The sequence below is a fragment of the Erinaceus europaeus genome, chromosome 14 (assembly GCF_950295315.1).
Source record: "Erinaceus europaeus chromosome 14, mEriEur2.1, whole genome shotgun sequence".
NCBI lineage: Eukaryota > Metazoa > Chordata > Mammalia > Eulipotyphla > Erinaceidae > Erinaceus > Erinaceus europaeus.
Genome location: NC_080175.1, coordinates 99,237,699 through 99,255,292, shown reverse-complemented (window position 1 = coordinate 99,255,292; position 17,594 = coordinate 99,237,699). Strand labels below are relative to the sequence as shown.

Genomic DNA, 17,594 nt, shown 5'->3' with positions numbered 1-17,594 from the left:
CTCACAGGCCATGGTCACAGCTGGGAACATTCCAGGCTGCTCTCACATCAGGACCCGTCTTCCTCGAGGGGCAGAGCAGGCTGACCAGCCTCCCTTCAGAGAGTGGGGAGTCCCCACCATGGCTGCTCTGCAGTGAGGGCAGGTCCTGGGGAGGCCACAGGAGGGCTCGTGCCTGAGGGAGGTGACAGTGATCACACCAGGCACTTTCTACAGTGTGAGTATAAGAGGGGAAAGGGCCAGGCCACTTCTGTGGCTAACGGGTGCTACCCAGGTAGAGGGGTGCTGCATGGGGTCCGCAGCCCTCCCTCTCCCTCAGGACAGCCTGGACTACCCGTCATGAGCCTGGCCTTGCTCAGCTCCCCACGACACAGCCAAGGCATCACACTACGGTGAGGACAAGCAGCAGGTGGGCAGGGAGGGCAGGCTGTCCTGCTAGAAGGGGCCGGCCATCCAGTGACCCCGGAAGAGAGGCTTGTGGTTCGCTCCGGACACACTCTATTTATTATCGGGTTACACACTCTATTTATTTATTGGTGGCTTCTCCAAAGCCCTAAAGCTGGTCTTCCCCTTCTCTCCTCACTACCATCCCAACAGGCCATCAACTCCTCTCTGAACAGGTACAGTCAAATTCAATTTTATTTCTATGCTTATTTTTTGTCTAATTTTAAGTTTTGTATATAAAAAAACGTCTATCCGGGCCAGGAAGTGGCGCACCTGGTTAAACATTCACACTACAGTGCGCAAGGACCATGATCAAGCCCCTGGTCCCCACCTGCAAGGGAGGAAGCTTCACAAGTGGTGAAGCAGGGCTGCAGGTGTCTTTCTGCCTCTCTCCCTCACTATCTCCCTCACCCCCTCTCTATCCAACAATAAAAAATAAATAATCTATAATCTATCAACTTATGAATTGCAAAGAAAATGTGACCTTTCTGCGGTTGAGAAATAGAATCTTTCAATTTTCATTACTTCTTACAGGGAAAAATTCTTGCATCTACTGTCTATTAAAGTCACTACTAGAAGTCTAATTCTTCTTTATTTTTATTTTTTATTTATTTTCCCTTTTTTTGCCCTTGTTGTTTTTATTGTTGTTGTTGTTGTTGTTATTGTTGTCTTCGTTGTTTGATAGGACAGATCCTGGGTCCATGCTCCCAGAGGGATAAAGAATAGGGAAGCTTCCAATGGAGGGGTGGGACACGGAACTCTAGTGGTGGGAACTGTGTGTGGAATTGTACCCTTGTTATCTTACAATGTTGGTAATCATTATTAAATCACTAATAAAAAAATTTTTTTAAATAATGACCCCATAGGCATTGATGCCCTAATCTCTGGAACCTGTGACTGTATTACTTTACAAGGCAAAAGGAGCCTGCAATATTATAAAGAGAGAAATGGGGGGGGGGGAGACAGAGAGGGAAAGACAGACAGCTGGAATTGTACTGCTGTTATCTTACAATCTTGTTAGTGATTAAATCATTAATGATTTTAAAAAAAAAGTAACGACTGTTTATGAGAAACATCTCTTTCCTCCAAATAGCAATCGAATAAATTCACTAGTCTCCATAAGTTCTCGTTCAAATCTAGTCTTTCCAACAGAATTGGCCTTAACTGTACCATTTAGAATCTCAGCATGGGCAGGGAGCTGGCTCTCCTGGCAAAGCACACAGTCCTGGGTTCAAGTCCCTGGCCACCACACATGAGCATCATGAAGTCAGTCATCTCCACAAGCAGCAGGGAAGTGTGGTGAGAGGCCTCCTTCTCCAGCCCCCTTCTTCTGTCTGAAATAAATCGGTGAGTCCAGCAGAAGCAAAGGAGTCACACAGGCAGAGTCTCAGTAATAGCCTCAGGCAAAAACAAACAAAAGCAGCACTACTTCTCCTGCTGTGTTTTAAAGAATCGTTTTTTATTATCTTTATTTATTGGATAGAAACAGCCAGAAATAGAGAGGGGAGGGGGAGATAGAAAGGGAGAGAGACAGAGAGACACCCGCAGCCCTGCTTCACCACTCATGAAGCTTCCCCCTGCAGATGGGGACCTGAGGTTTGAACCCAGGTCCTTGTGGACTGTAACATGTGCGTTCAACCAGGTGTGCCACCAGCCGACGCCTCTCCTGCTGTATTTTTACCACAATACTTAGCACATGCTAGTGAATATGTCTGCAGGTCTGCAGGTGTCTATCCTCCTCTCTCCCTCTCTATCTCCCCTCCTCTTAATTTCTCTCTGCCCTACCCTATGAAACTGAAGAAATGGCCACTGGGAACAGTGGATTTGTGTTGCCAGCACAGAGTCCCAGCAATAATCCTGAAGGTAAGAAAGAAAATAAAAATAATCATAAATAATTTTTAATTGAATAATTTTTTTAAAAAATTGGGTCCTGACACCACCCCCACCCCCCTTTGCTGCAATACACCAGCTCCAGTCCAAGTCCTGCTTAGTGTTTCTCCTTCTGTTCTTATGTCTCCACTTCTGTCCATGAGTGAGGTCTTCCCACACTCATCCTTCTCTTTCTGGCTGATCTCACTTCTCATGGTTTCGAGATGAGGTGAAGAAGGTGAATTCACCATTTTTCATAGCTGAGTAGTATTCCACTGTGTATACAGACCACGGCTTTCTTAGCCACTCATTTTAAGTGAGTGTCTGCTGGAAACCGCCCTCCTCTCAGTCGGTGCCTGGGACCTGCCACTGCTCCCCCCAGGACCCAAACACGTGTAACCAAGGCTGGTAACTAGCCTAAGACTCATGATTCTGCTGCCATGATATCTAGCTGCCGAGATCTAGCTGATCTTTGTCCCTTGGCCTATTTTGCTGAACCCAATACCACGATGTAATAAACCCTGAGTTTGCTAAAACCCCAGACTGACGTCACGTGAAAGTTCTCTTTTTTAAATTGTTTCTATCATCTTTATTTATTTATTTATTGTTGGCTAGAGATCGAGAGAAATTGAGAGCGTAGGGGAAGCTAGAAAGGGAGAGAAACGGGAGTCGGGCAGTAGTGCAGCAGGTTAAGCGCACTGTGGCACAAAGCGCAAGGACCCGCATAAGGATCCTGGTTCAAGCCCCCGGCTCCCCACCTGCAGGGGAGTCACTTCACAGGCGGTGAAGCAGGTCTGCAGGTGTCTGTCTGTCTCTCCCCCTCTCTGTCTTCCCCTCCTCTCTCCATTTCTCTCTGACCTATCCAACAACAGCGACATCAATAACAACAATAATAACTACAACAATAAAACAACAAGGGCAACAAAAGGGAATAAATAAATATTTAAAAGAAAGAAAGAAAGAAAGAAAGAAAGAAAGAAAGAAAGAAAGAAAGAAAGAAAGAAAGAAAGAGAAACAGAGAGACACCTGCAGCTCTGGTTCCCCACTCATAAAGTTTCCTCCTCCTGCAGGTGGGGACCGGGGGCTCGAACCTGGAACCTTGTGTGCTGTGACATGTGCCCTCAACCCCGGTGCGCCACCACCTCGTCCCCAAGTTTTTAAATTTTTTTTTAATGAGTCTCCACGTACAGCTCTGCCGGCAGTGCACTTGCCCAGATGCAAGAGGCTGTGAGGGGCCCGCTAGAAGGCACCCAGGCGCCCGCCTGCCCGCCCGCCTGCCAGAGAGAGGGGCTCAGGGAGAACCCACACCTTGGGCTTAGAACTGCGGCCGCCAGAATTAAGAGGAAATAATCCCTGTTCTGGGAGCCACCCAGTCTGTGGTCTTTGTCAGGGCAGTCTGAGAACACGCAGACGACTACCCAGCCAGAAGGACCAGCCGTGCCAAGGTTGGAGGCGGCTGCTGTCCCAGAAACAGTCCAGGAAGGTCGCGGTCAGTCTGGAGGACAAGCTGGCCCAGACTCAGCGTTAGCATGGCAAGCAGTCTCACCCATCACAAGTGGGGGAAGAAATGATTCAGCGATGGAAACCATCTTCCTGATTCTGCATGCGGAGGGGCCAGTGTAGCTAACGCTGTCTTCTGAATTTTATGTCACTGGAAAGGCAACTTAAAAAAAAAACTGAAATCAATTTAACTTGGGGCTAAGAACATTTTTTTTTTTCTGGAGCTGAGGGATTTTACAAAAAGACCAAATTTGAAACTCATAAGAATCTGAGTCCTACATACAGTTGCTCAAAGCATGTTACTGGGGGCCGGGTGGTGGTGCACCTGGTCAAGCGCTCACATCACAGTGCGTAAGGACCCAGGTTCAAGCCCCCAGACCCCAGCTACAGGGGGAGAGCTTCGCAAATGGTGAAGCAGGTCTACAGGTATCTCTCCGTCTCTCTCTATCTCCTCCTTTCCTCTTAATGTCTCTGTCTCTCTCTAATAAATAAATTTTAAAAATATTAAAATAAAAAGAAACTATTCTCACCAAAAAGAGTAAGGAAACCCAACTTTGGCTTGATCCCAGAGTTACTTCCTCTTTAGGCGACTAAGAAGGAAGGCAGATGCTTGGCACAAACTACCTGTTCTCTTTGTTAGTACAAAAATAAGCTCTGAATAAAGTATTAGAGACTGTTTGGAACTAAGGATAAAAAGTAGAGATACTGGGGGCGGCGGATAGACAGCATAATGGTTATGCAAAGAGACTCTCATGCCTGAGGCTCCCTGAGGCTCCTCGACACCACCATAAGCCAGAGCTGACCAGTGCTCTGGTAAAAAAAAAAATAAAAGTACAGATACTACCTCGAGGCGATGCGTTCTTGTGATGAGAGTCGTGGTGACACACGGGGCCACGCGCACATGGCACTAAGCTCAGAAACTCCTGTTGCAGCCTCCAGCTCCCCACCTGCAGGGGGAGGTTTCAGTAGCGCTGAAGCAGGCCTGCAGGTGTCTCTTGGTCTCTCCCCCTCTCTATCTCCCCTCCCCTCTCAATTTCTCTCTGTCCTAGGCAATAAAAATGGCCTCCAGGAGCAGTGGATTTGTAGTGCAGGCACTGAGTCCCAGTGACAACCCTGGAGGCAAAAAAAAAACACAAAAAAAAAGCTGTAACTCTTCATTTCCTCACAGAAGCCAGACCTCTCACCCACAACGACCCTGGGTCCATGCTCCCAGAGGGATAGAGAATGGGAAAGCTGTCAGGGGAGGGGGTGGGATACGGAGTTCTGGTGGTGGGAACTGTGTGGCGTTGTGCCCCTCTTATCCTATAGTTTAGTCAATGTTTCCTTTTTATAATAAATTTAAAAAAGTAAAGAAAAGGCACTGTAGTGAGGCATCTAAGCAAACAACATAAAATGTCTAGGAAAAAATACAGAGAAGAATGTTTCTGGCCTTTAGTTAGGGAAAGAAAGATTGCTTTTTATCTTTTCAGATTTTTTATTCATGATTTAATACTGATTTGCAAAATTATAGAATAACAGGGGTTCAATTCCACACCACTCCCACCCCCAGAGCTCTGTGTCCCCCATTCCCTCCACCGGAAACTGCAGTGGTTTTCCCAAGGTTGGCTACTATTGATATAAATAGGTAGATAATCTATCTGTCTAATTTTTCCCATGGTCCTGCCTTCTCTTCCTTTCTAAGTCACACCTATAGCTACTGCTACTGTGGAATGTCCTAGTGACTGAACTCCAGTAAAACTGTGAGGATTTGCCCTTTAAAAGACTCTGTCATGGCGCAAAGCACAAGCACCAGCGTAAGGATCCCGGTTCGAGCCCCTGGCTCCCCACCTGCAGGGGAGTCACTTCACAGGCGGTGAAGCAGGTCTGCAGGTGTCTGTCTTTCTCTCCCCCTCTCTGTCTTCCCCTCCTCTCTCCATTTCTCTCTGTCCTATCTAACAATGATGACATCAATAATAATAAAATAACAAGGGCAACAAAAAGGGAATAAATAATTTTTTTAAAGACTATTAATAGAAGTAAAGGGTGAGATACTTGATAATGGAAGAAAATGTTTTATTACATTTTTCTGGCAAAGAATTTACATTCAGGATTTAAAAAAAAAGAAAAAACTGTCATAACTCACTAAGAAAAAGAAAAAACACACAACAGACACCTCCTGCCCAAAACGTCTAGACTAATTTGGAACTAAAACTAAAGAAGATATGTTAATGACAAAAAATGGATGCAAACATAAAAATCTCAAAATCAGTCACCAAGTGAAAATTATACCTATATGAGAATCTACCACACTTCCCCCCAAAGTAGCTACAGGTGTGTGAGAGCCGACACTTGTTTCCCCAACATTAAAAAAAAGTTTGTCGGGGGGTGGGGCTGTAGCACAGTGGGTTAAGCGCACGTGGTGCAAAGCGCAAGGACCAGCATAAGGATCCCGGTTCAAGCCCCCGGCTCCCCACCTGCAGGGGAGTCACTTCACAGGCGGTGAAGCAGGTCTGCAGGTGTCTGTCTTTCTCTCCCCCTCTCTGCCTTCCCCTCCTCTCTCCATTTCTCTCTGTCCTATCCAACAATGACGACATCAATAATAATAACTGCAACAATAAAAAAACAAGGGCAACAAAAAGGGAATAAGTAAATAAATATTTTTAAAAAAATTTTTTTTAAGTTTGTCATGCATTACCTCAAAAAAGAATTGAGGAGAGAGCATGATTTTCAGGAATCTTATTTGGGAAAATTGAGAACATTCACTTGTTAGGACATGAGAGAGAGAGAGAGGGAGGGAGTTGATAGTCACATCATGATATCTGAGCGGGGAGAGAGACTCGCAGGTGTGACTTTTAACACCCAGGCCCCTGCCTCCACCTTTCCAAGCCACACCTGTTGCCACTCCCACTTTCTGGTCGGGGCCCTTGCAGGTCCCTCCTGCCTCTCGACAATACCACCTCCAAAATTAACCCAGACAAGACTTTAATCTTGAAGCATCTGCGAGAGAGATATCCAGCGTCTTTTTACATGTCTTGATGTGCCACTCAGTTCATCCGTATTCTGTGGGGGAATTGTGCATCTGAGTGTGTCAGAGAGACTGCTGGGCAGTTCTCTTGTGGTGCCTGGTTCTGGAATCGGGGTGATAGCTTGTCCGCCCTCGGTGTTGGGAGTGGAGACATCCTTTGAGGCTGTGCCCAAGCAGTAAAGTTCAGCAGTTAGGGCAGCGGCCTGTGAGGGAGGGGTGAGGTGCACTGGGGGGGGGGGGGGTGTTACTCCAGGTTTAGGTCAATAGCGCCTCCCAGAGGTGACTGTTCTAAGACCTGCAGAGCATTCATGAGACTAAGAGATGCGACACAGCAGCACAGCGGGTTAAATGCATGTGGTGCCAAGCGCAAGGACCGGCGTAAGGATCCCGGTTCGAGCCCCCGGCTCCCCACCTGCAGGGGAGTCGCTTCCCAGGCGGTGAAGCAGGTCTGCAGGTGTCTGTCTTTCTCTCCCCCTCTCTGTCTTCCCCTCCTCTCTCCATTTCTCTCTGTCCTATCCAACAACATCAACAGCTATGACAACAATAGCAAGTACAATAAGCACAGCAACAAGGGCAACAAAATAGGAAAAATGGCCCCCAGGAACAGTAGATTCATGGTGGAGGCACTGAGCCCCAGTGATAACCCTGGAGGCAAAAAAAAAAAAGAAAAAGGAAAAAATATATATATACATATATATATGTATGTATATATATATATATATATATATATATATATATATATATTCAAAACCCTGCAATTCTTGCTCTCTTTCCTTCTTGGCAAAACTGAGACAGACTAGAATTAAAGAAGAAAAAATAAATAAATAAATAAATAAATAACACCCTGGCTGAGGCTTGTGGTGTGGACAGAATGACAGCCCCTCCCACAGAGCTGCCACTGTGACCTTCGGGCCTTCGTGGGACTGAGACAGAAACACAGAGACCTTTGTTCTGAGGACCACAGGCCCCGGGCCAGATAGGTCAGTGGAGGGAGCCTCCCTGAGCCTCCGGCCTCCCGCCGCCTAAAATCCCCCACCTGGACGGTTTCTCCACTGTCCCCTGCACTTGTGACACGAGGCCATTTTCTCCACTGTCCCCTGCAGGTGAGGAGCCGGGGGCTTGAACTGGGATCCTTACTCTGGTCCTTGCGCTTTGTGCCACATATGCTTAACCCGCTACACTACCTACCACCCGACTCCCCAAATTTCTATCTTACTAATATGAACGTTAGCTAGAATTTTCAACAATCATTTTCCATCTCCCCTCACTTGGTTAGACCAATGGGCAGTAAGGTCACTTCCCATCTTTAGTCACTGTAAGTAATGCAGCAGTGAGCAGGGGGGGTGCACATGGCCTTTCCGAGTTGTGCTTTCGTATCTTCCCAATAAGGCCTAAGTGTGTTATTGCTGGGGCATCGGGTGTCTCCATTTTTCTTTGAGGGCTCTCCAAACTGCTTTCCACAGTGGCTGCATGTGTCTGCATCCCCACCAGCAGTAGCACAGAGTTCCTTTCTCCATAACCTCTCCAAAACTGATCACCTCTATTTTGCTGATGGAAGACATTCTTCCTGATGTGAAACAGAATCTCTCTGTGTGTTTCATGATCACTGTGTGTTGACTGTGCCTGAGCACGTGTGCCTTTGAACTTCCAGGCTAGCACTCATATCTGTTATATTCAGACTCTGGGTGTATGAAACCTTTTGTGCTCTTACTGCCTTGTTTGGTTTCAGTTGTATTTGACACTAGGTAAATAGATGCTTAATAAATGTTTGCTAAATGAACAGAAGGAATGTTTAAAGAACAAGAAAACTGGGGGGTGGGAGCAGTAGTGCAACATGTTAAGTGCAGGTGCGCAAAGTGCAGGGACCGGCGTAAGGATCCCGGTTCGAGCCCCCCGGCTCCCCACCTGCAGGGGAGTCACTTCACAGGCGGTGAAGCAGGTCTGCAGGTGTCTGTCTTTCTCTCCCCTTCTCTGTCTGCCCCTCCTCTCTCCATTTCTCTCTGTCCTACCCAACAACGACAGCAATAACAAGAATAACAACAACAAAGGCAACAAAATGGGGGTAGGGGGATGGCCTCCAGGAGCAGTGGATTTGTAGTGCAAAAAAAAAAAAAAAAAAGAACAAGAAAACTTTCTAAATCCCTCATAGTTAAAACTTCTTTTGGATATGGGTGGAGAGAATGCTCAAAACAGACCTTCTACCAGACATACTATACCAACGCTTAACCAGATTTCTTTGATGATGTGAGAGAGAAATAACCTCTGATAGAGACACCTAGAGCTGATGGATTTGGGACCTGCCTAAGAAAAGTGATGGAGTAAAAAAGCCACCGTTTGAAGTGGGTATTTTAGGAAATTTTTTATATTTCATTGGAGAGCTGTTTTCTAGGCCCTGAAGAACACTAAGCCTATCTGGTTCATGTTCTCTCCCAAAAGCCTAGACCAGGGAGAACAGAAGCAGCCAATAGCACAACTATATACAAGATGCTGGGTACTATACCCCAAACCCTACCAAAGGGACATTCCAGAGTTAACCCTATCACCAAATAATGTGACAATAACAACCCATTGTCTTCTTGAACCCTAAGACAACAGGAACCTCACATTTCCACTATGGAGCCTATATTTCCCCCTGTCCTGGAACCTTAGGGTGGGGCCCACTTTTCTGCATGCTGCTCTCAATTCAAATCAAATAATATTGCATCTGCGGATCGCAACCTAATCAACACGAGTGCCACCCCAGCATGCTTCACTTCAGACTGTGACCAGAGACTTCAGGTGTGGAATGACAACCCTTCAGCTTCATCACTCGGTGAGACCTTTCCTTTCATAGCATTCTCTAATTCCGTCCCAGGTAGTTCACTCCCCAATAAAGTCCATGATTATTCAACAATTTGTTTGGCTTTGTATGTTAACTCTCTTTTCAGCCACCAGGTTCCGGATGCTGACCAGACTTCCCTGGACAGAGGACCCCATCAATGTGTCCTGGAGCTCCACTTCCCCAGAGCCCTGCCCCACTAGGGAAAGAGAGAGGCAGACTGGGAGTGTGGACTGACCAGTCAATGCCCATGTTCAGCGGGGAAGTAATTACAGAAGCCAGACCTTCCACCTTCTACAACCCACAACGACCCTGGATCCATGCTCCCAGAGAGACAGAGAATGGGAAAGCTATCAGGGGAGGGGGTGGAATGTGGAGATCAGGTTATGGGAATTGTGCGGAATTGTACCCCTCTTATTCTATGGTTTTGTTAATGTCTCCTTTCTTAAATAAAAAAAAAGGCTATCTGGTTCTAGCCTTTCATTTTCCCGGAGCTCTTTTGCAAAGCTAGAAACAGAAGCTGGGTAGCGAAGATACAAAGTAATTCCTTGTCTATTGGCATGCAAACTGTGTCTGTTCCAGGAGAGTTTCAGCTGACTTTCCTCGCCCTCCAGGGGATAAAATAGCAAGTCCTGGCCCCCTTGGAGCATCCCTGTAATAGACTCCTAGTTTCTTCCAACATGAAGACCCCTCATTTCAACTGCTCTGTTCCTACCTTTTGATTCCTGTTTATTAAACAATTTGTTCTGCTTTCTATCTTACTGCCTTTCAGCCACCAAGTTGCAGACATTACCATGACTCCATCCCGACTTCCCTGGGGACTTTCTGCACCCCATAAAAAATTTTGGTCCAGGGTCCGGGTGGAGGTGCACAAGGTTGATCATACATGTTACGGTGCTCAGATACACAGGTTCAAGCCCCTGGTCTCCACCTGTAAGGGGAAAGCTTTGAGAGTAGTGAGGCAGGGCTGCAGGTGCCTCTGCTTCTCTCCCTACCTACCCCCTGCTCTCAATTTCTGGCTGTTTGTATCCAATAAATAAATAAAGATTAAATAATTTTTAAAAAAGAATGTTGGTCCATCCTTCCAGAGAAATAAAGAATAGGGAAGCTTCCAATGGAGGGGATGGGACACAGAACTCTGTTGGTGGGAACTGTGTGGAATTGTACCTCTGTGATCTTACAATCTTGTTAATCATTATTAAATCACTAATACAAAAATTAAAAATAAAACAACTTTGCCTTCATTAGTACATTCATTTCAGAATTCCTGATTCATAATGTTAAGTAGTTATGGCATCTGTGTGACTCCTTCCTTGGCTAAAATTGGTAGACCAGAATGTATAATAACTGTTCAGCTTTACCTCTAAGAATCATTATTTTAACTTTTTTAAAATAATCCATCACACAGTCCAAAAAAGTATTGGTTTGAAGAGAAAATACTGAGCTCAAAACATTGGGGTGAGATGCAAAGTGGAAAGACTGCACCAAGCCGTCAAAATTAATTGGCAGTTGGATGTGGAGTCTCAGTGTTTTATAGTGACATGTTTACACATCTATGTGCATAGCACCTGATACAAACCCACTGAAAAGCTACAATATGCAGGTATTAGTCTGAAAAGCTATAAATATTTTATTTCAACTATCTACTTAACTACAATTTTTTAAAAAGTTAAGATGAGCCTAATCCAAATGTCAATTTCCTTTTTCTTTCTCAATTTACATTTAATCCCTATTTCTTTATGTTAAATATCAATGCAACACTCACTAGTATTAGGGGCTGGGTGGTGGCACATCTGGTTGAGTACACAAGGCCCCAGGATCAAGTCTCCAACCCTCACCTGCAGGGCGAAAGCTTCACAAGTGGTGAAGCAGGGCTGCCTGTGTCTCTCTCCCTATCTCCCTCTGCCCCCTGGACTTCTCTGTGTCTCTATCCAATAAATATATATATTTCTAAAGATTCCAAATGTGTGATGTGTGTCTGAGGACCGTGTCTCCCGTCTGACTATTGACGAAGTCTCCTCTGGTCTTCCAGAAGGTCAGCAGAACAGACCTCCTTATCCAGTACCGTCCAACTAACCTTGCTCAGAAGGCAGGAGTCAGTGCGGTAAAGGTTTTGGTCAGAAACATCTTATTAAATCGACTGGACTTGATGCAAAATGACTAGCAGAACCAAACCCTGAAATAAAAGTCAACCATTCACTTTCTGGAAGACTAAGAGAAGAACGCCCTGAGAGCATTCCTAAAGGAGCTGTCTTCTAAAGTAGAATTTGATGTTTGTAGAAAACAGCAGCAGGATGGGCGACAACTAACTGCTTTTAGGTAAGTACAGCTTCTCCACAGACATGAGGGCACGACCAGGAGGAGAATTTTTTTTTAACTGAATATATAAGAACATTCAAGAGGTTCGAGCCCCCAGCTCCCCACCTGCAGGGGAGTCGCTGTACAGGTGAAGCAGGTCTGCAGGTGTCTGTCTTTCTCTCCCCCTCTCTGTCTTCCCCTCCTCTCTCCATTTCTCTCTGTCCTATCCAACAATGACGACATCAATAACAACAATAATAACTACAACAAGGCTACAACAACAAGGGCAACAAAAGGGGGGGAAATGGCCTCCCGGAGCACTAGATTCATGGTGCAGGCACCGATCCCCAGCAATAACCCTGGAGGCAAAAGAAAAAAAAAACATACAAGAGATAACATTTGATCTCCTCTCTCTTTTTTAAAAGATTTCATTTATTTATGAGAAAGACAGAAGGAGGGAGAGGGGGGTGGGAAAGGGAGAGGGAGAGGGAGAGGGAGAGGGAGAGGGAGAGGGAGAGGGAGAGGGAGAGGGAGAGGGAGAGAGAGAGAGAGAGAACCAGACATCACTTTGGTACATATGCTGCCAGGTGTGAACTTGGGACCTCATGCTTGAGTGTCTAATGCTTTATCCACTGAGACACCTCCCAGACCACCTTTAAAGATTTTCTCAGCCTCTAAAATCAACAGGTTGTGTGCAAGAAAACACAAAATGTTTCCACAGAATATAGACACAGAGCTCCTTGATTATTTCTTTCAAAATCTTTACTGATGGGGGAAGTTGCAGGCTCTCACCAGTAGAGGGAAATACTGTTCTAGGAAAAACTAGAGTCCACTGGGTCCAGGTTTTTTTCATTGTGATTCTTCTATGATGTAGGCAAGGAAGAAATGTTTCCTCCTGAATTTTCTCATTGACAGAAAGTTTGAGGATTTCCTCTTTATAAGATAAAGGGGAATTTGCTATCCTGTGCCTAGAGCAAATTGTTTTTACAGAAGCAAGAAGGGGAGTGTGAGAAGCTTCCAGATCAGACAAGGGGCATCTGTGAGCTGTCAGTCCTGAGTCACGAGGCTGAGTTATGGACCAGTTCTGCCTGTGAAGGGAGTAAGAGCTGACACCTTTCACACTCACTGCTCCACAGACCCCTCACTCCAGAGCTGACTCCAGTCTGCTCAGAGTATCACATCGACTGCTTCCTGTGAGCGATGGCTGGCCATCCTTAATCAATAGCAACTTTAAAAAAAATTATTAATAAAATGGAAATATTGACAAGACCATAGGATAAGAGGGGTACATTTCCACACAATGCCCACTCTCAGAACTCCATATCCCATCCCTTCCCCTCATAGCTTTCCTATTCTTTATCCCTCTGGGAACATGGACCCAGGGTCATTGTGGGATGCAGAAGGTGGAAGGTCTGGCTTCTGTAATTGCTTCCCCACTGAACATGGCATTGACAGGTGGATCCACACTCCCAGCCTGTCTCTCTCTTTCCCTAGTGGGGCAGGGCTCTGGGGAAGCAGAGCTCCAGGACACACTGGTGGGGTTTTCTGCCCAGGGAAGTCTGGTCAGCATCATGGTAGCACCTGGAGCCTGGTGGCTGAAAAGGAGTTAATCTATAAAGCAGAACAAATTGTTGACTAATCATGAACCTAAAGGCAAGAATATTGCAGATGAAGATTTGGGGTCTCCATTTTGGAAAAAGCTAGTAGGTCTATTTTAGGTCTATTCCAAGGGGCCCATGACCCTACTAGTTTTTGCCTGAGCCTGACATCTGATATGCAGGTGGATCCAAGTTATTGTCTGGAGAGATGATGTCATAGTTGGGAAAAGGACCAGAAAGCTGGATCAGGGAAGAGAGTAGCTCCCTAATACGGGAAAAGTATATAAATATTGTTAACTGTAAACCCTACTGCTTTGACCTGGGGCCCGTATTCAGCACAGGAGCCTGTGTGACCTCTGCATCCCTGTAGGTCTGAGCTCACATTCTGTGGTCATGGCTGGGAACATTCCAGGCTGCGCTCATTGCAGGACCCATCTTCCTCGGGTGGTAGGTAGAGTATGAATGGAACATTCCCTACCCTTGTTGATCCACATTGAGGGCAAGGTCCTGTGGGGGCCCAAAGAGGGGTCCATTATGTTGTTCCTGATGGAGGTGACCAGTGACAGTGAGAGAGGGATCTGTTAGAGGTCTAGGTCCATCATGTCTGTGTGAGATAACCAGGACTCCCTGACCAGGGCCCTGGGTAATGCAAAAGCAACTTCGAATGGATCTGACATTCTAAAATGTGTCCTTCAGAAACTATGTTTTTTTTTTTTAATGTTCAACTCTTTTCCACTTAATGCTTCCATCCCCATGGCTTTCTTTTTCATTTCTTGTGGGTCTGTTTCTTACAGCATTTCTAACAGTGCAAAAGGTTGTAAGCTGATTTCTTGAAAGGAAACTTTATTGTAGGAAAATTGTGAAGATGTGGTAGAGTTTGGCAGGGCTTGACCTGAGGGGTGTGTCTATCCTGTCAGTCTCTCTCTCTCTACTGAGAGATTGAGCAAGAAGGGACACAGGAACCCCAAAGGTTTGTCTCGTCTTATCAGACTCCCTGCCTCACAAAGCACCCTGCATTTTTCTGCCTCCAGGAGCCCGGCCTTCCTTAAAACATTCCTTAAGCCAGCTCCCTCTGCTCTACCCTGCATTCCTTGATACTATGGCCCGTCCTTTTATTATCTACATATCAATCATCTACTTTGTCTTAAAAATGACTTAAGGCCTCCTCCCTAATTCCCCGAAGGGTATCATTAATCCTACCAGTTAAACTCCTAGCAGCAGTTGCTAAGGAAGTCCCTACCATTCCCAGCCCCCTTTCACCTTTCTCTGCCCCTTTCCTAACCATGTATGGTATTGTCAAGCCACTTCTGTTCCCAACTTGTCTCTTCCTTTCTCCAGCCTGGGGAAGCGTGCGGGCAGACCGGGAGACTGACACGGCCTTTGCGGTTTGCGCCATGTGGCTTAACCAGGTGTGCTACCGCCCAACTCTGGGGCACTCAGATGGATAAAGATTTGAATTGCCTCACCGCCACTAGCTTGGTTCCTGGGTCATCTCTCTCTCTCTCTCTCTCTCTCTCTCTCTCATGTCACTAGCCCAACACTTTATCCTGCAGTGAAAATCAACCAGGTGTGTCAGGGTGCTGAATGAATGGGAGAACGGAAGGATTCCTTTCCTGGTGAGGCAGATGACCAGAGGATTCTGAACTCCAACTCTATCAGGACCCAGAGACAGAAGGGGAAGAAGAAAGAGACATTCAGAAATAGTAATAGGTGAAGGTGTGACTTGGAAAGGAAGAGAAAACGGAGCCATGGAAGAAAAATGAGCAAATATATAGAAATATAGATAAATAATTGTAGAAATAATAGTTAACTGTTATCTGAAACCTTGGGAGAACGGCTGGAGCTTCCAGTGGAGGGACTGGGGAATATGGAACTCTGGTGGTGGGAACAGTGTACCCTGCTACCCCAAAATCTTATAAACCAATACTGTCACTAATAACATTAAAAAATAAATAGGCAAATAAATAAAACATATGGAGGAAGAAAAAAAAAACCTTTCAGCTCCAGGATCCACCAAAGTAAACATCACATTTAGACAAGTAAATGTTTTACTTTCTATTCTTTCTGATGAGACTGATTACTGAGCAAATGAAAGGGTAGAAACTGAGAGTTCAGATCAAGAAAGCTAGACTGTGTAACGTGCTTTAGTTTTTGAATGTATCTACTTAAAATAAATAAAATATAAGTTTCCTGTAATCTATCTTTCTGAGCTGCTTCTGATTTCAGACAGAAATACTAGTCTAACTAATGCATGTGTTAAAATGAACAGAAGGGGGGAGTCGGGCTGTAGTGCAGCGGGTTAAGCGCAGGTGGCGCAAAGCACAAGGACCCGGCATAAGGATCCCGGTTCGAACCCCGGCTCCCCACCTGCAGGGGAGTCGCTTCACAGGCGGTGAAGCAGGTCTGCAGGTGTCTGTCTTTCTCTCCCCCTCTCTGTCTTCCCCTCCTCTCTCCATTTCTCTCTGTCCTATCCAACAACGACAACAACACTAATAACTGCAACAATAAAACAACAAGGGCAACAAAAGGGAATAAATAAATAAAATAAATATTTAAAAAAAAAATGAACAGAAGGTTTCAGAGCAGGCAGAAGAGTCCTTGCAGTTTCATTTACATCTGGTTTTAGGTCTCATGCTATCTCACCAAAATGACATCACCGCCTCCACACGGGGAGGCCTGGCCCCCAGGAGACCCTGTTTTACTGTCATGAGCAGCAGACGGTCAGCAAGAATGACTTCACTCGCAGCTGAGCAAGGCTGGCCTGTGACCCTCTAGGTATGCAAAGTGGGAGAGGAAGCTTCACAGACCCATGATGTGAAGCAGACAAGCGGCCTCAGCATGTCAGAGTCTATCAAGCTTGTGTGAACTGTGAACGCTTAGAACTGAACACGGTGTGAACGTGAGTCAGCCGGGAAACGCAGTAGAGTGGCCTGGGGGTTAGCTGGGCCCTTGAGCATTTCTTGGCTATGACCAGAAGAAGAGATGCTTCTCAGTTGTCAATCATCAAAGCCAAGACATGAGCTTCTTAAAAGTGGTGTTATAAAGCAGAACTTGGACTGGGTTTGGTGTTTTGCACCAAAGTAAAAGACTCTGGGGTCAGGGGTTCAGGTCCTGTAACATGATGGCAGAGGAGGACCTAGCGGGGCTTAAATGGTTATGTGGAAAACTGAGAAATGTCACTATGCATGTACAAACTATTGTATTTTACTGTCAACTGTAAACCATTAGTTTCCCAATAAAGAACTAAAAAAATTTTAAAGTGGTATTTATACTGACATTACATAAAAAGATTGTAAAATATATGGTGGCGCACCTGGTTGAGAGCACACACTGCTGTGCACAAGGACCCAGATTCAAACCCCTGGTCCCCACCTACAGGGAAGGCGCTTCACATGTGGTGAAGCACGGCTGCAAGTGTCTCTGTCTTTCTCCCTATCTGTCTCCCCCCCTTCACAATTTCTCTCTGTCTCTTTCCAGTTTAAAAAAATTGTAGAATGTGAATATTAGATGTAAACAGTTCCTAGGAGGCTATCGGTGTCATATCTGCTACATCTACTAATAGATCAGTGTCTTGTTTTAAGGAAAAAAACCTCTAAGACATGTTGTTCCTAGGCATCTGGGCTTGGGTTCAAGCCTCACCTTCAGGGGGGAAGCTCCCAAGAAATCAAATTTAAATAATAAATATTTTAAGATGTTTTTCAGGTGAATGATTTATTGATGGCAATGATAATGTCAGTTTCATAAGGGAGCAGATTGGGGCTGGGTGGCAGCACAGTACATAGAATGAATGCCTTACCTTGCATGAGGACCTAGGTTCAAGCCCCTGGCCCCCAAGTGCAAGAGGGAAGCTTCATAAGCAGTGAGGCAGTACTGCAGGCATCTCCCCCTTCCTCTCTCTCTTTTTCCCTGTCTCTCCTTCTCCAGCTCTCTCTACCTCTTACTTTCTATCAAAAAATAAAACAAATCAAAATAAAATAATATCAGGTTCTGAGTTCACACGTGTCAGGAGGTGTGGGGAGGGGGTCATGAAAGGAGTTCTGTTTGAGGTTCGTCCCCTATCCTGCTC

The 17,594-nt window shown here is 45.6% G+C and overlaps 1 protein-coding gene across 1 annotated transcript in view; it reads left to right on the top strand.

Moving 5' to 3' along the window:
- Positions 1 to 336: 336 nt before the first annotated feature.
- The window catches only part of DCBLD2 (discoidin, CUB and LCCL domain containing 2), a 135,882-nt gene continuing 118,624 nt past the window's right edge, over positions 337 to 17,594 (top strand). The window contains exons 1-2 of the mRNA XM_060171012.1: positions 337 to 389; positions 3,706 to 3,833. Of these exons, the coding sequence (XP_060026995.1) occupies positions 337 to 389; positions 3,706 to 3,833 (181 nt within the window). The remainder of the gene's footprint in view (positions 390 to 3,705; positions 3,834 to 17,594) is intronic.